The sequence below is a fragment of the Sesamum indicum genome, linkage group LG3 (genome assembly GCF_026168435.1).
Source record: "Sesamum indicum cultivar Baizhima isolate 11 linkage group LG3, ASM2616843v1, whole genome shotgun sequence".
Taxonomy (NCBI): Eukaryota; Viridiplantae; Streptophyta; class Magnoliopsida; order Lamiales; family Pedaliaceae; genus Sesamum; species Sesamum indicum.
Window position 1 is genome coordinate 14,949,971 of NC_142659.1, and position 21,559 is coordinate 14,971,529.

At 36.1% G+C, this 21,559-nt stretch overlaps 4 protein-coding genes across 6 annotated transcripts; 3 read left to right on the top strand and 1 right to left on the bottom strand.

Annotated features, from left to right (window-relative positions):
* The first annotated feature begins 139 nt into the window (after positions 1-139).
* CENP-C (centromere protein C) lies at positions 140-5,519 on the top strand. 2 transcript variants are annotated; one of them, XM_011073985.3, is made up of 10 exons: positions 140-402; positions 1,111-1,322; positions 1,431-1,519; positions 1,634-1,736; positions 1,844-2,028; positions 2,178-2,867; positions 3,155-3,240; positions 4,192-4,279; positions 4,361-4,468; positions 5,109-5,519. In XM_011073985.3, exons 1-10 carry the CDS (start codon positions 247-249, stop codon positions 5,234-5,236), a joined length of 1,845 nt encoding a protein of 614 aa, XP_011072287.1. In that variant the 5' UTR covers positions 140-246; the 3' UTR covers positions 5,237-5,519. The 2 variants fall into 2 exon arrangements, with proteins under 2 accessions (XP_011072287.1, XP_011072288.1); XM_011073986.3 differs by having other exon boundaries at positions 1,850-2,028.
* A 5,713-nt stretch (positions 5,520-11,232) lies between these two features.
* Positions 11,233-12,695, top strand: LOC105157577 (F-box/kelch-repeat protein At1g80440). The gene has a single exon (XM_011073987.3). The coding sequence runs from the start codon at positions 11,527-11,529 to the stop codon at positions 12,577-12,579; it is 1,053 nt and encodes a 350-aa protein (XP_011072289.1). The 5' UTR covers positions 11,233-11,526; the 3' UTR covers positions 12,580-12,695.
* Positions 12,696-13,150: 455 nt separating this feature from the next.
* ASHR2 (ASH1-related protein 2) lies at positions 13,151-15,293 on the top strand. Of its 2 annotated transcripts, none has more exons than XM_088878521.1 (2): positions 13,151-14,557; positions 14,809-15,293. In XM_088878521.1, the coding sequence occupies exon 1, from the start codon at positions 13,363-13,365 to the stop codon at positions 14,536-14,538; it is 1,176 nt and encodes a 391-aa protein (XP_088734647.1). In that variant the 5' UTR covers positions 13,151-13,362; the 3' UTR covers positions 14,539-14,557; positions 14,809-15,293. The 2 variants fall into 2 exon arrangements, with proteins under 2 accessions (XP_088734647.1, XP_088734646.1); XM_088878520.1 differs by having other exon boundaries at positions 13,153-14,543.
* A 135-nt stretch (positions 15,294-15,428) lies between these two features.
* Positions 15,429-20,244, bottom strand: LOC105157579 (uncharacterized). Its single transcript, XM_011073991.3, has 5 exons — positions 19,859-20,244; positions 18,419-19,599; positions 16,976-17,838; positions 16,510-16,566; positions 15,429-15,786 (listed from the first exon to the last, which is right to left on the bottom strand). Exons 2-5 carry the CDS (start codon positions 19,392-19,394, stop codon positions 15,541-15,543), a joined length of 2,142 nt encoding a protein of 713 aa, XP_011072293.1. The 5' UTR covers positions 19,395-19,599; positions 19,859-20,244; the 3' UTR covers positions 15,429-15,540.
* Positions 20,245-21,559: the final 1,315 nt, after the last annotated feature.

The window sequence follows — 21,559 nt, forward strand, 5'->3', positions numbered from 1 at the left end:
TTCTTTTATAATGTGAGCCCGTCTCTCATATTTGGTATTTATGTTCTGTTCTTTGACAAACTAAAAGCGTGTCTCTAATCAGTTTACATCCAAATGCGAGAAGCGCGCCTTTTGACAAATAGCCTTTTCAGTATCCCGCTCGCGCTCAGTGTGCTACTGAAATTCGAAATACAATATCAGCCTTCGCAACCCACTTTCTCTCTCTAACAGACACACACACGGACAAGACGGAGAAAAACGGTGTCAATGGCGAGCGAGGCGTCACTCTCCGACTCCGTCGACCCGCTGAGGGGAATCAGTGGTCCACTGCTCTTTCCCCGCACCATTAGACCGTCTGTCGACGTTCCGGTGCCGGTCGATCCCAAAGACCTAGATTCCATCCACAATTTCATGAAATCTTTGGTATAATCGCTTCTTTTTTTCTTTGGTTTGCTTATTTATTACTTTACTAGCTCTAGTTGAGTGTAACTTCGAGCAACCTTGTACTTGTGTGTTCTGTTTTTTGGCTGAATGAATGTAGTGGTGTTTAGGTACAAAAAATTGTTTATCTTCTTTATCTTTAATCATTGAGAAATTACTTTTAACTGATATGATTGTCTACTAGTTTCCCTTTTTTAATAGTTTCCAAATTTTCTGCATCCTTCGATGTTGCAAGTTTAGAAAGGCCAATCCTTTCAGGTAGAGTAGTTGTGCTCAGTAGTATGGGTGACTGGGACTGCTTTTATACGCGTGAGATCAGGCACATTTTGATGATAGACCATGAAACTTTTCACCTATTTGTTGAATCCTTAGGTGCGTGTATTTGAGTGCGTGTGTTTGGGCGTGTATGTGTGTTTGTGTAGTTCTTTTCTCTTTTCTGAATTTTGTGGACAGCACAACTGCCTACTGATTGTAACGATTGTTAACTGTTTGCTTGTGAATTAGCTTTGTGTTGAAATGGAAACTGACCAGAAATACCAAAAGGGACAGCCTTGTTCAAATTCGATTTTTAACAGTTTTCTGACTCCCACCTGGATAAAATTTGTGTGAGTCGGTGAGGAGTTGTTTACAACAAGGAAGATATTATATGAATTTGGCATATGCCCCTTTTTCTCGTGTTTGTGTTTGAAGGAGTTAAGGAGTCCTGAAAAGCTCATGAATGAGGCCAAGAGAATTGTGGATGGAGGAGCAGAGTTTCTTGAATCTAAACTTGGTAGTTTTGCTGAAAATGTGGGCATCACTGATGCCAATGCTGCAAAAGGGAAGGACAGACCACAAGAACGAAGGCCAGGTCTCCGCCTTGATCGCAAGAGGGCTACATTTTCTTTGAGGACCAGTGTTAGGTGAGGACTGAAGCTTACAAGTCCGAAGCTTTTATCTTCCTGAGTTGTTTTGGACAGATGTCACAGATCTATCTGTAGATTGTAACAATTTCTGTACTCTCTCTACAGTCAGCCTTCAGTGAGCTTGGAGCCGACATTGAACATAGACCAACTTCATGACCCAGATGAATTTTTTGATGCTTATGAGAGGATGGAAAGTAATTTTTTCATTTTATATTTGATTCTTCCTTTCTTTCCCCTCTTTCTCAGCTGCTATTTTTTTGCAATGTGCTTGTTTGGGATTTACTATCTCGCACTCTTCATTATTGCAGATGCCAAAAAGGAAATACAAAAACAGTTGGGTGGTAGCATAGACAATGTAAACCTTTATGAACCATCGAATACCGCACGTCGCCGTCGACCAGGAATTTTGGGGTATATTTAGATTTTTCGTTTGATTGATTTGTGCTGCATAATTGAGTTCATAGCTTATGAATCTTTCTGTATCTGGTGGTATTACATGATTTGCAAATTCGTTTTAGTTACAGGAAGTCATATAATTATAAGCACCGCTACTCATCAGAGCCTTCCGAAAACGATATGTTGATGGCGTCCCAGAAAGCAGTGGATCAGGACATTCCAAGTGCACCTGAAGATGAGTTACAAGAAAAGTTGGTGCATCCAGATCCAAATCCTGATGCTGATTTAGCGGAAGTCGAACCAGCTGGTGAGTGAATAGAGTTGTTTTTGGACAAATTCAAGTTCAATGTTAGTGTATTAACACTTGTCCAGTTTCTATTAATACACTATTGAAGCCTTAATGCTGTTGTCTAAGCAAATCCCCTTTCATCTCATTGGTGTCATGCCATGTAACAGTATCTACGAAGAAGACAGACAATGAAGTGAGTGATATCTTGGAGGAATTGTTATCCTGTAATAATGAAGATTTAGAGGGCGATGGGGCTTTGAATATCTTGCAAGAAAAGTTGAAGATCAAACCTCTTGATCTGGGGAACCTATACATTACTGAAATACCTGATGATGGAAGAACCAGTATATCTACTGTGACAGCAAGTTTGCAAAAACCTTGCAGGAGTTCACTGGTTATTGATAGTGTGCTGAAAAATTTGACCATGAAGTCACCTGTGGCAGACCCAGTTAAACCTGTATCTTCACCAACTCCTCCAAGAAGTCCCTTTGCCTCTTTGTCTTTATTGCAAAAGAGAATCTTGCAACCTAATCCCTTGAGAGATCCATTTTCACCAACACATGTTGATCTTTCTGCATGCCAAAATGCCTTTCCTGGCCCGTCTAAGGATAAGCTACTTGATCAGGTTGATGTACCGAAAATTTTGGGCATGTCTAATCAGTTGGAGTCCTGTATAGAGGTTGATAATGCAGAACCTACAGTTTCTAATACGGATGCAGAGAAAGTGATGGAAGATGCAGATAGTCTTCCTGAGCAGTTTGCCTATGAGAATGCGGGCGTACAAAGCTCAAATGCCGATAGCAGGACGCATGAAGAATCAGGCAACAACATTGAGGAAACAATGAACAATGATGCCAGTAAGAATCTTTGAGCATGATACAATACTTTTGTTTCTTTGGATGTAAATTGGATAAAAGATCTTACCTCTTAGCAATATTGATGATATATGCTGTTAACCTTTTATGTAACCTGGTTCCTGAGATGTAATGTCAAATGTGCATGTGCTGACTCCAGAAATAGAAGAGGATTACTCTTTGTTGTCACTATTTTATTTTGAGTAGGATGCAGTTAATTTGTGTTATAGAACTGTTACTTTCATTTATTTTGACTTTCTATGTGCTCCGATGTTCTTCATCTATGGCAGATGGATCAAAACCTTCTGAACTTGAAGATGAGGCCAGAGATGATACATCAAGCAGACGACCAAATGATCCAGAACAACAGCCGGAGGTAAGTTGTTTCCTTAGTTATTTTTCTCTCTTTATTGTTTTTTGATATTTTCTCAGTGCTATTTATCACTTCTTTTCTGTGTTTGTAGTCTTGAAATTATTTTGATGTAATTTTACAGAATTTCACTGTATCCAAGAGAGTTATTAAAACAATTATGTATATCAATCTTTTTAATCATGTGTTCTTGTTCTACCTTGTGGGTGCATTGAGATCTTAGTAATATTTCCTCCATGCTGACATGAAAGTTTTTGGACAGTTATACTGCATGTATGACAATTGCAGTGCATAATTGAACAGCCTTTTCTCTTATGTGATGATTTATTTGAACAATTACATGATTTTTTTCATTCTTTTTGTTGGAAAAAAAAAAAAAAGAATAGAAAAGGCCCCCACCCACCACCCCCCATTATCTCTCTATCCTGTGTTATATGTGTTACCAGTTTGTGAAAAGAAAAATACTGAAGGATTAAGAATATGGAAAGTATTTGGAAAAAGCTAGGCTTCTCTCTAACAAACAAATTTAAATGAATTATCGGAAGATCCCAATTTTGATTGTATTTCATTCATTTCTTCCTTCTCTTCTCTGTTGGAGGCCCTCCCTCCCTCATGCGCCTCTTCTTTTGGCTGAGTAGAAGAGGTCTTGACTTCATAATCTCCATTCTTTTTTCCTTAAGTGAAATTATTCAGATGGATAGATTGATAGCTGTCTATTAGTAATTGATGTTCTTCACTGAGATTTGATTCTGCAAGCAAAGTATTTCTTTGGACCCTTAAGAGACTAAACAAGATTGTCTTACAACAGTTGTATATAACATTCTCACTTGCATTGCGCTTACATTGGAATTTCATGCTTCATATTAGAATGCCAAGATTTTATCTCTTTTTAAATTTTGCATCTTCACTCCAACTGTTACGGTTCACATGAAATTACATGTTCTGTTAATGTTTCAGGTACATCAAGCCAAGCTACCTAGAGGAAAAAGAGTAGCAGGTGAAAAACGCATCAGAAAGGCACATCCCATGAGGAAAAGTCTTGCAGGTTTATACATTCATCTGCATGCAGAAACTCGTATTATAGATATATCTTGCTTCACTAATTATTTGTATGCTGACACTGCAGAGTCTGGTACATCATTTGAAGCTGGAGTAAGGAGGAGCAAAAGAATTAAGAGTAGGCCTCTGGAGTACTGGAAAGGAGAGAGATTCTTATATGGGCGTGTGGATAACAGTGAGTAGTGTTTTGTGCTTCAATGCCTTTAATTTAGTGGTATTTTGTTTCAACTGCCTCCTGAAATGTGATCCCTTAAACTTCTTGTCTGTTTGTTGTCTTTTAACACGATGCACCAGTTTGTTGCTTTTTTTATTTTTATTTTTCTTTTTCCAATCTTGATCTTTTGCTGTTGTATTTGATATGATTCAGTCCCTCCAGTTTGCCTAGGAGTTGAGATTTCTAGTTTAAATTGAAGAGGAAAACTGGTTCTAATTACATATATGCACATCACCCTTAGTCTTTTTTCACTCTTCATCCAGCAAATGGCTTTACGTACTGGGAAAGATTCTAACAGAGCACAAAGCTGTGGTCCTAGAGAATGAACTAGAAATCTGTTTGCTGCAACTCCTTGGAAGTGCATTGACAAAACCATGTCAACTCCCTGTTATCCTGAATTGCTCTTAATCTGCTCTGTGTTTGAAGTTGTTGGATCATCATCCAATATACTTTATAAACTCATCTGAAGCGAAATTATCTTCCAAAGAAGCTTTACAACTTTTCATATTTCCATTGTAAACAGGTCGTCTTTGACTTCAATTCAGGTTTTACGCAACTTATCAGGTGAAAATGTCTTAATTACTTCTTGTACCTCTTGTAGGCTTGAAGCTGATAGGAGTAAAGTATCTCTCCCCTGGGAAGGACACAGACAATCTGAAAGTGAAGCCCTATATCGCATCACAATCGTCTGAATATCAGGAGCTCCTTGAACTGGCAGCTCGCCATTGAGTCTCCTTACAATAATCTAATGGGATTGAAGGTTGGACCGTTCTACACCAAGCAATATGTATCCCAGGAAGCAATTACATATGCGGCGTTTAAACTTCTAGGGTATGTTATCTCACTTACATCATTGTCCACTTTGAGGAAAACAAAATGCATGACCTTAATAGCCATTAATTTTCTAACAAAAATGCTACTTGTAATGTATTTTAAGTTGTTTCCTCGTTAGAATTGAGAACCATCATTGTCTCTTGTCGTGTTTCTTCTGAAAATTTGACTTATTGTGCAATGTGGCTGTAGTTATCAAGTATTACACCTGCAAGTATCCAATAGACATAGATTTTTCTGAATATTTATGATCATGGACTTGTAATATTAGACTAACATATTCTTGCACCTTCACATACACTGACAGGAGAATGCTTCACAGTTTGACACAATGTTTGAACTTTTCAAAGAATTATTTCTTGGGTTATTTTTGTAGACTATTTCAACATCCATGAAATTAAATCCGTGTATATTATGACAGAACAGACCTAAAAGTAGGAATCTAGTTCATTTTTCATCAACGTTACAAATTTAATGCATCCTTAAACTCCAGTGGGAATGCTTTTTGCCGGTTTTGGACTTGTAAATTTTGGATAATTACAAATATTACAATAACACAATATATCCAAAGTTCACATACACAAATAATTATGTTTTTTAAAAAAACAAATTGACATAATTAATTCGAAATTAGAGTATCATGCAAGGACGATTGAGACTATTTGAGATATGAAAATCGTGGCTCCAAAGATTGCCTAAACACTAGAGTAATTCTTGGCGTGCTTTATATTGTGTGTCTAATTCTTTTGTATTATTTAATAAATATATGTAAAATATTAATAAATTAATATTAAAAAAGGTGGTGACATAAAAACACACATGAAAATTTAAAAATTAAAAAGTTAGATAAATAAATTAAATATTAAAAAAAAGTGAAGATACCAAAAGAACGCTCTCAATTAATACATAGTATAAATAGATAGATGTATAATTAGTTCAGAAACACGACAAATTCAAATTGTGGGATAATTATACTTTTTGTGTAGTATTTTAAACACCGTCCAAATTCTCATTCTTAGTCCCTACAATGTCAAATGAATTTGCATACCCGCCACCAAACATTTCTCATGTTCAGCCCATTGACCATTGAAAATTTATTTCAGTACTGTATTTTTCCAAGAATAAGTCGGAACAAAAACAGCGGTCCTGAACAATATTAGGATAAATTACGTGGGCACTGTCTGAAATTAAGTTTGAAGTCAAGACATTACTCCACTTTGACTGGACATCTGAAACTCCAGACCACAAAAAACGTAGTTGCAGAAAACAAGGGGTGGGTGGGGAATTCCACAAGAATCTGTCCAAAGCACAAAACAGAGAGCACTTAACATACGGCTTAATTAATGTAATGCTGTGGTGTCACTCACCTTTCTACACTTCAATCCATTCACTACATTCTTAAACATTGGCAAACTCTAGAAGTTGTATTTAAATCGATCAAGTCAAAAAATTATTTATATATGTAAGATTTTTCTCTTTATATGATTGACACACAGTTATGATATTTCCAATTTTTGTATTTTATTGCTGAGAAAGAGAGAGAGAATATAATAGAAAGCAGAACACCTCAATCTTCCATAATAAAATACCAGATATAAATTTTATTTTATTTAATATATACATATTTTGTGTATAAAAATTATTTTATTTGAATTTTTTTTACACATATGTAATATATATCACTAAATAAAATAGAATGTACAGTATAATTTAAACTCGAAAATTCAATTCACAGTGTAGAGAAGGATATCATCCATCGGATCACACTCCTAAAACTCCCCACATCCTTCTAGAAGACTTTATAATTTGCTATTTTTTGTAAGAGGGGAGTTGTGAATTATCATCAAAGTTGAACCACTTTCACTACAAACCAAGAAATGAAAAGGGAATAACGTTAAAAGATCTCTACTTTATTCCACATGGGGTGCACTCTTTTATTTGATTAGAACTGCACATAAAAGAGCAGAATTTAGAGCCCATGGAATTAAAAATATGTATTTCATATCACATTTGCATAAAAACTTGTGGGAATTTTTCCAGCCAAATCATTTATTACATGACTAATGTTGGATATATTTAATAGAAACACTGTCGTAACACCCCATTATAATATATAATTTTAGAATTAATTGATAAATTCTTATAAAATTTAATTAATTAGTAGATAAATTATAGGTTATAATTGAAATATAATCAAATTTGAACGGATTAAATTGAAGTTCCTTATAATATTTGAGAATAACTTATATTAATTAAAAAAAATTAGAAAGAATGTAATAAATATTTTATATATATATATATAAAGAGTAGACAGAGAGAGTTGAGAGTGGGAGGTGGGGCCATCAACCCCCACCGCGTCACTCTCTTTCGTTTTTTTTCTTTGTTCTTTATATACACACATACACAACACAAAACACACACAATTGAAAAATTGCAATTCTCTCGGCGGAAAATAGGAAAAGAAACACACGAGTGATGTATTATCTAATCGGAATTTTTTTACGAGTTTGACTATTTAAAATAATGTCGAATTAAATATCAAATTGGATATAAAAATGATATCGTTAGTTAATTAGATTATTAGATTTAGATTTAAATATTACTATAGTTAATTTATACAATTCCATCGAAATTATTAACCAAATACGCAATTCTACGTATTGTTGTTTAACTAAATTATATAGTAGCGATGGATTGACAGGAAATTCATAGAAATATTTCAAAAATTATATTTAAGAAATATTATGTTATTAAAGAGGGAAAATGGGGTTTTTAATGATAATCTAATTTAAGGATGCTATTGAAAATGATAGTTATAAATATATAAGGGGTTTGGTTAAATGAATCCCTACGAATTAAATGATAAATTATAAGTATTTTTATGAAGCCTATAGTATCTAATTATTATGAAGAACTAGAACGAAGATTTATATTTCGATAAAAATGGTATATTAAAGTATCATTAGAAATTATGCGAATAATATCTAATATTACATTTAAAAGAAATTACGATATTCCCAATATATTAATTACATATGCTATAACTCATGCCTGTTATGACGTAAGGATTACGTGTACTTATTAATTAGATGATTATGTGCATATTTATATATATAGATACAGAGATTACCTTAAATATGACGTTCAGGAAAGATATAGCGATAGAGCGTGCTATACTTGTATAAATACAAGACTAAAAATAAAATAAAAAACTAAAATAAAGTTGATATTCAAAAGCCAATCCGGAAAGCAATTTTGTGGTGATATTAAATCCGGACATTTGAGGGCATTGCTACAAATGGCAAAGGTTTTGGCAGAACTTCAACTCTTGATTTTTCAGACACCTATAAATTTTGTGAATTTGGACTGTTGCAGCTGTCCCATTGATAGGTAAGAACTTAAGATTGGCGGGAGAGGACCACCTCCACATGTATATGTATCTCTTCATTTTTTTCAAGGAATTTAACATAGATTGTTTTTTTCTTATTAGTAATTGAAGATCAATTTTAGAAGAAGTTTCTAGAATTTATTTTTCAGAATAAATTATAACGGGCTTTATGAAATTTTTTCATAATTATAAATGTCTTACTGTTGTTTGTAAAATTACAAATATACTTTCTTGAAATTAATAGTGGTCTAACAAATACCTTCTCATGATAACTTAGTTTAAGAGAGTATTTATTAAAAAAAATCGTTAATTTCAATGGATATTTCAAACGACGAGGAGTATTTATAGTTATAAAAAATTTAAGGAACCTCTTCCTAATTTATCCTATTTTCTAAAATTAGACAAATATAATAACGTGGGACATGGGTGACATTTGCAGGCTAATAAACAAAAATATTGTTTTTAAAAAAATAAATAAGAATAAATTGCAATTATCTTTTCTGGTGTTTGATATAATAAAACATATCTCTCCATTATTTAAAAATTTATAAATACTCTCCTTAAATAAAAAATTATTATGTAATCTTAGGATAGTGAGGTAAAAATTACAATTTTATCATTGCTAATTTTATTTTTTAAAAAATACAAAAAAAAAATGATGGTGGTATAATCCATTGAAAATATTAACTCAAAAATTATAAAAAGTATATAAAATTATAATTTATAACAAAAAGATATTTTGAGTAGTTTATTATAAAACTTGAAAGATAATCTAACAGAATGGACTCGTTGTTATATGGATATTAAAAATCAGGAGAATATTTGTAATTTTTTAAATAATGAGGAGGTATTTATAACTATACCAAACCTCAAGAAATGTGGCTGTAATTTATCGATAAATAACAAAAATCCTCCATTGCGGACGCGAAGAAGAAAAAAAAAATATCTATACTAATATATAAAAAAGAAAGTCATTCCACACGCACAAACTATCGTTAATGATGGAGCTACACTAATTTTTTGTGAAGTCAAAAATGCCTTTTATGATAAAATAACTGACTTATTCAACGTTTCAAAATTTATATTAATTAATAAATTATTATTTTTTTCCTTTTTATTAATGTAATGTACTAATTTATATATTTTATTTTTATTATAATATATTTTAAAATATAAAAAATTATTTATTATATGCGTGTAGGAACCACGTGTCACAACCGCGCACTAGTGTATATATGTGTGTGTGGGAATTATGACCGTCTATAATTAATAACATAAATCGTGTTTGAGGCGATAATGTACCGATTTAGCGTGTATTTGATGAATATTTGTGTGGAGAGTCGCGCTTCGTTGTTCTTCATGAAGTTTATTTATTTCATTTTTTGACGCATTAATTTAATATAATAAAAATTTATTTCGGTTCAATTAAGTTAACTTGGAGCAATAATTAGACGTCATCCAATAGGTTGGACTTTGGTTTAATTTAATAAAAAATAATTTCTTGGGGATTAAGTTATAATTTCACCGGGTAATGCCTATGCCTATTGGTTAACACATTTAATTTAGGAATAATTAAATTTATACCCCTGATTTATGATCTATTCATACAAATAACCTATATCTTTTGCATAATTACACAAATCACAAATGACAATAAAAAAACATGAGTAGTTTGTGTAATGATGCTGATATTTTTTTAGAGAGTATTTGCAGAAGTAGGGGTAGTTTGTATAAATAATGTTGTTGTTTTCGGTGGATGTATCTAAAAAATATGAATAATTATGTAGACATACCATATATATTGGAGTGTAAGTATAATTACCCTTTTAATTTATCTTTAATACCCAATTTTTATCGAGTAATTTATCTCTTTAAGTGGTGACATCCTTATTGTATTATTATTTAGATAAAATAAATTAAAAAGACCTAACTCTTTTATTTAATTTGTAACTATAGAAAAGTCAAAATAAGGACCAGCCCATGTAATTTTCAACAGCTGCTGAAATCTGCATGCCTCATCCCCACCATCCACTTGTACACAAAACTATTGGCTCGAAGCATAGAGAGGATTACGTTTTCATACAACTCGCAAATTGCAATTAATAATTCAAAATCATCATGAATAGATAGAATCTCCCAAATTAAATAAAGAATAAATTATAATATGTTACTTTTAAATTTATTATAATTATAAAAATATCTTGTTATTGTTTAAAAAATTATAAGTGTCTTTTGAAATTAATAATCGTTCGACAAATATCCAATTTTAATAGTTCATTATAGAGATATTTGTTAGACAATTATTAAAATTTAATAAAATTATTTATAATTTACTTTAAAATAAAATAATGAAAATGGATGTTTTTTCGGATAAAGTCGAGAATCCGTTAACTGCGGGCCATGACATACGCCAACAGAGTAATAATGGTGTTGTCTTTTCTTCTAGAATACTTTCCCCAGTGGGCTGTCCTCCATCAATTTGATTGTGTGCATATAAATAGCAAATTCCAGAGAATTGATGCCCATCTTCATCTTTTTCATGGTCCCTTTTCTTCTTCGGATCTTGCCCGAACACACCCATGTTCTTCTAGAAGCCTTTTTGCCCGAAATCTCACATCACATATCCACAAACTAGTGTTTATCAAGAATCAGGATCATAATATCTTCTGCATAAAAAAGCGAGTATATCAAGCGGAAGAGGAGAAAGGGTCTTCGCCTGTAATAACCAATCTTGATTTTCTTCTTCTCTGTAGTTGTTTGTTGTACAAGTATTTTCTTATACGGGTTTTGGGTCAACCATATGGATCTCATCCCGGGTCTGCCGGATGATCTTGGGCTCGAGTGTCTGGTCAGGGTTCCCCACCAGTATTTCTCTTCTGTTTCATCAGTCTGCAGGAGTTGGAAGCGCCGGATTGAGCTCCCGGAGTTCTGGCGGCACCGGAAAGCCTCCGGTTTGACCCGGAAGGTCATCGTCATGGCACAGGCCCGGGTCGACCCGAACCGGGGACTTGGAGCCAAGAAGCATGCCCCAGTTTATAGGCTGACCATTTGTGAACCAGAAACGGGTTACTGGGCGGAGCTGCCGCCGATACCCGGTGGGTTGCCGATATTTTGCCAATTAGTTGGGGTTGGGCTGAACCTGGTGGTGCTGGGCGGGTGGAACCCGGTGACTTGGGAGGTCTCAAATGGCGTGTTCATTTACAACTTCATTTCTGCCACGTGGCATCGTGGGGCCGACATTCCGGGGTCTAAGAGATCGTTCTTTGCTTGTGCGTCGGATTCCGACCGAACGGTGTTTGTGGCTGGAGGACACGATGAGGAGAAGTGCGCGTTGAAGTCCGCATTGGCGTATGACGTGGCGGAAGACAAATGGATGACCATGCCTGACATGGCAAGAGAACGCGATGAATCAAAAGGAGTATTTAATCGTGGCAAGTTCCATGTCATCAGTGGATACAGTACCAACGCGCAAGGCCAGTTCGAGACCAGTGCTGAGTCATTCGACATTGCCACCTGGGAATGGGCACCAGTGCAAGAGGATTTCTTGAACAATCCCATGTGTCCAAGGAACTGCGTCGACGATGGAAATGGAAAGTTGTTGATGTGCAATGATAGTCATGTGATAGTGGGACAAGGATCCACATGGGAAGCAGTGGCGGAGTTACCTAATAATATTCGAAACATGGGATTGATGACAGCGTGGGAGGGCAAAGTGGTGATAATTGGGTCAGAAAGATTTGGAGCGGCCCACGAGATGTTGGTACTAGATTTGAAGAGCTCTAAGTGGAAGAAAGTGGAGGTAGAAGAGGATTTCACAGGCCATGTTCAATATGGATGCTGCCTGGAATTGTAATCAACTGTAGTAGGTTTTAGAGTGACAACAACAATGTAAAAAAGGGAAAATTTTGCACTCTATTAGTGTATGATCAGCCTTAGCTGAAATGCTATAACAAATCTTGAATTGATGAAGTGCATTTTTCCAAGTATATGTCATCATAGCCCAAAATGGATGGACAAAGCCCATGATTTGTGATGGAAAGTAAAGGAACACTACAACCTCAATTCGGATCATTGCAGAAATGGATTCCTTTTAAGAGCTCATTGTCTTTGTAGTGGAGGCTCACTACAATATATTGCTAACCACTGTAGTGTGGAATTTTACAATCAATTACGTAAATAGTTATATGTTTAGATCCACACATAAATCAACTCTTTAAGGGAATAATTCAATAGTTGGGGCACAATTTTATTTTATTTTTTTTGGACAAGTCTCGTATTCAAATTTTTAGTGTACACGTAGATGATGAATGTGTGAGCAAAAAATTAAAATAATAAATAAATAAATTGATCTGACGACAAATTAAAGAAAATCCAATCAAGCCCATAATCCAAAAAGTAATATTATCACTCACTAGTTCAGAAAAATGAAAATTCCATTTTAGGGGCTTGCCAAACACAGCCTTAGGCCTTAACCCCATCACATAGTAAGAACACTCCGCCGCCAAGACTCATCAAAAATTTCCCTCAATTCTCGCTTTCCCGTAAGTGGGTTTTCGTTCTAGTTCTTCGTTATAGAGTAAAAATACTACCTTTGCTTCGTTTGTTTTCTGGGCTTTCTCGAAAAACCTTAGCAAAAATGTCGGACGATAATGCTTTGATTAAAATGGTGGAGATAGAAAACAGAGGAAGAGCACTGGTTTCTTGTAGGCCGCTCAAGGCCGGAGAAATAGTCCTCAAAGACTCTCCGATCGTCCTTTACTCCGCCTTTCCTCTCCCCGCCGCTGGTAATTACTGCTCCCACTGCTTCAGGACGATCTCATCGAACTCTCCGGCTGCAGTTTCTTGCCCCCATTGCGCGACTGCTTCGCTTTTTTGCTCTTCAGAATGCCAATCCGTTGCTCTGGCTACTTCCCACACCCCATTTGTATGCCAAGCATTAACCCGCCTCCGGGCCGCCGATTCTCCGCTCCACCACCACCACCACGACCGCCATGTGCAAGCCCGGTTTCTTGTTGCCGCGTATAATCTTGCAATGGTGTCGCCTTTCCATTTTCAGACTCTCCTTTCACTTCAAGGTGAAGTCTTTGTGGATGATGCAGCCGTTTTCTTACATTCAGTAATTTCGTCGGTTTGCCCTTTGTCAAATCTTGGACAGTTTGGGTTTTCAGTAGAGCTGACCTCTGCTCTGTTAGCTAAAGACAAGCTGAATGCTTTTGGGTTGATGGAGCCTTTTGATCAAGATAAAGAAAGGTCTGTAAGGGCATATGGGATTTATCCGAGGGCCTCGTTTTTCAATCATGATTGTCTCCCAAATGCATGTAGGTTCGATTATGTGGATTCGGCGTCTGATTTTAGCAATACCGACATTGTTGTAAGGGTAATCCATGATCTACCTGCGGGTAGGGAGATTTGCCTGAGTTATTTCCCTGTCAATCTTAAGTATTCAGAAAGGCAGCAGAGGTTGAAGGAGGATTATGGTTTTACATGTGGTTGTGATCGTTGCAATGTGGAGGCAAATTGGTCTGATAATGAGGAAGAAGGAGAGGGAGAAATTGGCCAAGAGGACGAAGATATGGACGAGGATGCTGATGATAATATGGGGGCTGATTTAGAGGCCACGGAATGTGGCATGTCGAAAGAAAATGATGATTTTCCTCATGCTTACTTCTTCATGAGATACATGTGCAGTAGAGACAATTGTGGCGGTACTTTGGCTCCTTTACCCCCAGTCGATGCACGCCCATCTACCATTATGGAGTGCAACGTTTGCGGCAACTTGAGCAACTGTGAAGAAATGGATGGAAATGAGTGATTTCAGTGAGTTTCATTAAGTAATTATCTCACTGTTCTTTCTGCTTGTTAACAAGTAATGGCTGGTTATGCATTCCGTATATTTCCTTCACTTCCTTTCTTGCACATGTTCTCTATGTCTTAATTATCATGTAGGTGTAAGAGTTTTCTGTCTTTGAATGTTTACAGGGGAGGTTTCAGATAGCTGTTAAAATTTATGCTGCAAACATTTGCCTTTACATTTCAAACATAGGTTAATAACTGAAACTAATACCTTTTTCTTGATCTGTAGGTGAACAAACTCAGTTCAGTCCCAGAAAATTTTGAGCAGATTCTAGTAATGCTACATGTAACGGCTTTGACTTTTCTTCAACAAAGCCTCACATAAAGCACCGGTTTCTAAAGCTACTCGTTTAGCCGACAAAGTATCTGAATCAAGTCCTCAAGGTCGGACAAACACGGTGCATATGTATTACCTTTAGCTGTCTCTCTTGTGAAGGGCAAAGAGGTATAGCTTGCAAAAATCGTCATAAACAATTAGCTACTACGTAGTTTAGAATCTTATTTTTGAAATCCATGCTTGAAATTTGAGATGCAAACATTAGCACCCTTATCAGCAATGGTTTCTGAACGGTTTCCTTATAGAGGTTGATCAGTTGGTTTCCTCAGTGTTTGGCTTTTCGTTCTTGCCTATCTTGTTTTATGAGTACCTAAAGAAGGGTTTGTTTTGTTTATGCTGATGCTGCTGTTCTGATGCGCAGCATTTGATTTGGATTGTCCTATTATCTATAGATGTACCTCTTTGGGGGGATAACATTTTTGAGAGGGTATTTTTTGATTTAAGTATAAAGAATGTCCATTTTCCACACACACACACACAAAAGGGGGTGCAGAAATAACAACTGAAGGAGATGAGAGGAAATGATGAATATGCATCTATACTTTTACTCGTCTGGTGATCACACTTGTAGATTTCTGAACAAAAATAGAAAGAATGAAGTATGAGCTGCTGCTGCTGCAAATGCTACTTTATTCTCATGCACTTGTACAACACCTCACCAAATTTCTGGAACATGTGTTTTTTCAAGTACATTTTCTCCACGTTCTCTCTACCTCTCTTTCCCATTTCTAGCCTTGCTGACGGATTCTGCAACAAGAATTCCAGATTCCTTGCAAGAACTTTAGCCCCTGGACGTCCTAACGGATGGAGGAGACCTGTTGCGTTGTGTTCGACAATCTCTCTTGTGCCTCCAGAGTCGGTCCCAAGAACCTGCACCCACAAAAAAATAGGTTTATTTACACTTACAGTCCATGAGAAGTATGAATGCCACCTCATTACTAACAATAATTATACTGACATCTCGTCAGTCAACAAAGAAGAGAGAAATTAACCAGATTAAATAATTTTCTGGAACTTTTGACCCTTTGATTTGAAATTTTGAATTTCCTCCTGCTTTCTTCTTTCTCTCTATATATGCACACACCCAGGACTATACCCACATAGACATACACATAAATACACCCATATATGAAAATATGTATATGCACAAATACATACAGACAAACGAAGCAAGAATACACACAAATATATACATGCATACACCACACACCCCATCATTGCACAGACGATAATGACTGTGTTTCAGGCATCAAAATAAATTAGCAATGAATAACTAAGGTTTTGAATGTCAGATCAATTTTTATCCAAAATCCCGTAGGAACTCTCGAACGGCATATATAGAAAACGAAACTACAAAACATACAAATGGATGAAAGGAAAATCCAATGGAGTTAGCAGATGTAAAGCATATCTAGTTATGAGTTGTGGTTCAGCTTATGTGGAAGTATTAAAAGTAACTGTTGAAGTAAATCAGAGCAGCTTTGTTTGATCATATTGGTCAAATCTTTGCATTTAGATTTCTAATGTTTGATTATGGAAAAAAAGGGAAAAAGAAATAAACTTGGAAGGACATAAGAAGAGTTAGTGCTGTACAGGAAGTCCAAATGCCATTGCCTCAATTGTTACTCTTCCAAATGTCTCTCCCACTCCCTGCAAAAGATATAGTGCAGAAATAATCAAAGGTTCTGATAAACATAACTTAAATGTCAGAATAAATCATGGAACATGACATAGCATGAACATAAACCAATGCATGTTATTCAGGTGAGTTATCTTACAAGCTGCATTTAGTTCTGACCAATTCATGTGTTTAAGTTATCTTACAAGCCGGATTTTGCCTTTTCTTGTATTTGCCATTCATAATTTGCCAGCAAAGACGAAAGTTATAAGCGTTGCAAACATAATGGAGAAGTTTCACAGAGAACCAAGGTTCAATCTGAAATACGGTAAAATTTTCATGATCATTGAGTTCTTCACATGCAGTGGCAGGAGTTATATGATCCCTTCTTTTAAGCAAGAAGCTATAGTTATCTCAGGGTAAAACTCTAAAATGGTGTACCTGGGAATTCATGGCATAAACATCAGCCGCAGCATAAAGAGAGGCAACACGGGTCGTTGCTGGGGTCCACAGCACAGACTTCGACAAATTTGAATGCATAGATAGATATGTAAGAAGTGCTTTCACATAAGGTACCTTATTACTTTTTGATCCTACTGAACCAATGAGAATCTTAAGATTCTGTTCCTTTTTTCCTTTGCTCTCAGATAAAAGTTTTCTCATGCTAGCATCTATATCAAACCTCAGTGGACCAACTGTACCCTTGTTCGAAAAGATACGGGGTGAGCTTATGTATTTCGTTCCAGCATCAAAAGTTGATCCCTCGGAGGATCCACCATCTGTTAGCCTATTCTGCAGCAGCGCCCTCGAATAATAATCATGGTCAATTAAGATTGAATCTTTGGAGTCGGAAGTGTTCATCTGTAGTTGCTGTTCAATCATCAAGCGTGCCGATTCTAAAAGCAACAATTGACCCTTTCCAGGGTTTATGCTGCTCAAGGAAATGACGAGCATATCATCATCAGTCAGTCCCATTTCTTTTCTAACCGTACTTCTCAATGCTTGCCTCTTCTCCAGCATATTCTCTGTCGTGAAAGACGGAGTGTTTAGTGAGCAGGGAATGCCAGCTACAAAGGCCAGCTCATCATTGACGGAGAGCGGCACCAGGGCTGGCTCGGAATTTAAATGAATGTTTTCTTCCTCACACCAGGCTAGCCACTGTTTGGATTGTGATTCAGACAGGAAAATCAACTTCTTTACTCGGTTGAGGACAAGCTTCGATCGATTAAAATACTCTCGTCTGTTCTCCATGATCCACCACATGATTTGAGTTGAACCAAGTACAGTACGTGAGAGGTATTGCTCTGAGACCACATTTAAGGAAGGAAAAAGAATAGGATTCAGATATCTTCACATAGTTCTTGACGGGAAACTTCAGTATTTCAATGCATTCAAGTGAAACTCCAACCAGTGAGTATAATCTGATTCATGAGAATATTATTGAAACAAGACAAAGACTGTGGTCACAATCTCCTACAAAATTATATTGCAGGATGAGCCTGATTTTAGAAAAATGAAAAGCACTACAAAGTAAGAACCTTAATCAACATCAAGCAAAGGGAAATACAACAGTGTGTAAAAGGAGGCAGCAGAGGTAATTGATTTTGGAACTACGAAAAAGTCTTACACTTAAATTTCTAGTAAAGAGAATTCTATTTTGAGAAATTGCAATCGACAAGAATAATTAGGTGAAAGTGAAGAATCACATGCCTACAGATGAAACCAAATTTCTCAATGCACATCTTCACAAATGGTATTACCTTGAATAATGGCTCATATGCGCAAGATCATCACAAATATAGCCAAGGCAAGTAAAATTAAGTTACGGAACTACTTCCATCTAAGCTCTTGGACATGTCATAAGGAAGATTTTGGAGTTCTCACCTATCCAGGATGAACAGACAGCAGACCCTGCAATGATGAGATCTGCTTTCATGGCTGTTTTGAAGCTTAGATCCGTCTTGTCCTCAAGCACTTTTATTTTTCTTCTAGCAAGTTCTGGCATCAGGCCACCCTTTTTGTTGAGAACTATAACTGAAATTGTAGCCCCACAGCTCAGAAATTCTGTCGCTAGCTCCAGCATTGCAAGTGGAGCTCCAGTCATGGACATCTCATGGAATATCAACACAAACTTTCTAGACCAAACAAGACGAGCAAATGCACCCTTCCTGTCACAGGTACCTGAGCGCTTCTCAGGACTCCACTCTAAAATTTTATCCTCAACAGAGCCAAATGGACCAACAAGGAATCCATATGTTGTATTCTGCTTCGGAATTTCCTCTTCCTGTATATCAATTTCACTTTCTACATCTTCTGTCACAACCTTCAGCTTACCTCGGCTCTTCTTACGGGACCCACGGCCTGATCTCTTGCTTTTTTTCTTCTGTGACGTGCTTTTGTTCAAAGAAACACTACTTCCATTCTTCATGAGAACAACATCAATATTCTTCAAACTTGACTGATTCGTATCACTCTGCAACTTAATGGCCCCAGAATCAACATTAGCAATCAAGTCCCTCCTCTTATTCAGTTGTGGTTCAGAATTCCCACCATTCGACTCACCACCATAACCACCACTGAAAAGATCTTCCTTATTATCTCCATGGGCCCATCTTGACTGAAAATAAAATCCAGCATAAGCCCAAAGTGTGATCAGAAGCAACCAAAGAACAATGCGGTTACTTCTGAAACACTGAGAACCAATCCCACCAGTCCTGCTCTCTCTTCTTGGAGTGCGTCCAGAGTTTAACCTCCTAAACGAAGGAGAACCCCTTGGTGATGACCTACCTGAAGATGGTGACTTCAAAGAACCACCAACGGGCCTCAACGGCGATGGCCTAATTACATTTCCTTCGTCCATCGCCAAATTCTCAATCACTCCTATATTACAGTTTCCAGATGCTCATACTACAACATTTCAACAAATGAAAACCTATATGCAGAAACACCGGAACTAATCCAACTACTACTTGTTAAAAAAATTCTTCAACCCGAGAATCCAAGAAGCACCACCAAAACTAGTTATTTACTCTTCTTACAATTAAGCTGTAATGTACTCCTCTTGCCTGCACAAGAAAACCAAAAGTTCCACAAAAGTTTCAGAAACATATGTGACAATAAGTAAAATGAAATTCCTCATGAACCCATCTATTTTAAATCAAAATTTCGACCAAGAAAAATCGTTGGCCGATTAGCATCCAATTCTTGAACAGTTAAGCCAGCATAACAGGGGGTAAAAGAAAATGGATCACTGTGAGCCACAAAATCCAAGAAATGACCACACAAGAGAGAGAAAAAGCAAACCCAAGATTCCCGAAAACTCACCAAGATCAAGGGAACAAAGTCCAAGGGGTGTCGGAGCAGCAGCTTAGCAAGTGATCTTGGAACAAGTTGTGAGCAGGGGAATGGGGTTATGTACACAAGTAAAACTCGATCTTGGAACAGTTCCTTTTACAAAATCTTGTTTCTTTTACGGGGAGAAAATTAAAAGATACAACAACAGAGTACAACCCCGAGTGCCACCGACAAATCCAAAGCAGATATGTATATTTAATATTATTACAGCAGTGAACCTCACTCAGCTCTGACTGCAGCTGCGGTGAATTCTTGAGACCTTGGGGGGGGGGGGGGGGAGAGAGAGAGTTGCAGTGTGGAATAGAGTAGAAGTGGCAGATGGAGAAAATGACTGAAACTGAGAAAGTATGAAGAAAGTAGCCTGTGTGAATGCAGTTGTAATACATCTGTATATATTATATATATACACACATATTTGTCGTGTTTCTTCTATTTATAGCTGTATTTATGCAGAGTTTTGGAAATTTGAAAATTGAGGGAGAAAAGGGGAAGTTAAAATTGCAAAGCTTGGCTTCAATGCTAATCAGTAGATCATTGACTGACTTGGTTTCATGTATTTAATAGTCTCAATATATTGATGGATCACTTAAAATCATCCTCTTAAATTTAATATAATTATAATATTTTTTATTATTTAAAAATTATTAATATCTTTAATTTTAGTGTCAATCTAGCAATTAATTCAATTTGTTAATCCCTAAAATTCTATTTAATTTTGATTAAAACGTCTTTATATACTATAAATTAATTCTATTTAACTTAAAAGTTTTATCCCATTCTTTTTATTCATTTTATTTTTATTTTTATTTAAAAAAAATACAGCAAAGCAAAAAATTAACAATTTTAAGCTTTCATAAAAAAATAACATAATTCTACCAAAAGTATTGATAAACTTTCAAATAACGGAAGAGTATTTATAATAATCTTAAACATTAAGAGAAATTGTAATTTACGTGATCAAATTCTTTCGATAAGCCCTACATTCATCACACACATTAGCCCTGGTGCTTTGTGCACTGACGATAGTTACATCCTGCCCTTCCTGCATGCCCTCTCTTTTCTAATAGATACATATATACATATAAGCATGCATTGATAACACCATTAGACCAACATTTCCAATATCAAGAGGGAGCCGGACCAAACACGCCGAATTCAGTGCTAAGAAAATTTATTTGGGTTTGGGTTTGGTATGGTAGATTAGGATGCCCGCTGCTGCATTAAATAGGTTCCTTTTCCTATAATCAGTGAAGTAATAAATCGGCAACCTCAAAGGGAATCTACACAACACTACACTTAGATAAAAACACAATAGTCAGCGGCTTTAATTACACCTTACCAGCACATTTAAAGCATCTCAATCCCCCAAGAAGTAGCCAGCATTTACTGACCTAATTCAGATTAAACAATTCTGTTGAGTACTACTGTATATGCAAGTATGGAGCTTCTGATTAGTATGGTATGGTCTCAGTACAACTTTTTCTGTAGGCTTGTCCTCGGTCTCAACACTCTTTCGTTCTCACAATGAGTTTTCCCAGCAAGAAATGAAGTATCAAAACAGCTATACAGAAATGACCAATTCATGTATGATTGTCGGGTAATAGCACGAAAACTGCGGACAATTGTAGTCCAATCGCTAACCATATAATATGAGCAACAGCAAAACAAAAG

What these genes read in the sequence shown, in the direction of transcription:
- ASHR2 (XM_088878521.1), top strand. Translation starts at nt 13,363, where the DNA reads ATGTCGGACGATAATGCTTTGATTAAAATGGTGGAGATAGAAAACAGA.
- LOC105157579 (XM_011073991.3), bottom strand. Translation starts at nt 19,394, where the DNA reads ATGGACGAAGGAAATGTAATTAGGCCATCGCCGTTGAGGCCCGTTGGT. An exon ending in TGTCTGTTCATCCTGGATAG is followed by an intron (nt 17,839 to 18,418) that starts GTGAGAACTCCA and finishes ATGTGGTCTCAG; the next exon opens with AGCAATACCTCTCACGTACT. An exon ending in TTTATGCCATGAATTCCCAG is followed by an intron (nt 16,567 to 16,975) that starts GTACACCATTTT and finishes TATCTTTTGCAG; the next exon opens with GGAGTGGGAGAGACATTTGG.
- LOC105157577 (XM_011073987.3), top strand. Translation starts at nt 11,527, where the DNA reads ATGGATCTCATCCCGGGTCTGCCGGATGATCTTGGGCTCGAGTGTCTG.
- CENP-C (XM_011073985.3), top strand. Translation starts at nt 247, where the DNA reads ATGGCGAGCGAGGCGTCACTCTCCGACTCCGTCGACCCGCTGAGGGGA. An exon ending in TCTTTGAGGACCAGTGTTAG is followed by an intron (nt 1,323 to 1,430) that starts GTGAGGACTGAA and finishes CTCTCTCTACAG; the next exon opens with TCAGCCTTCAGTGAGCTTGG. An exon ending in CGTCGACCAGGAATTTTGGG is followed by an intron (nt 1,737 to 1,843) that starts GTATATTTAGAT and finishes AATTCGTTTTAG; the next exon opens with TTACAGGAAGTCATATAATT.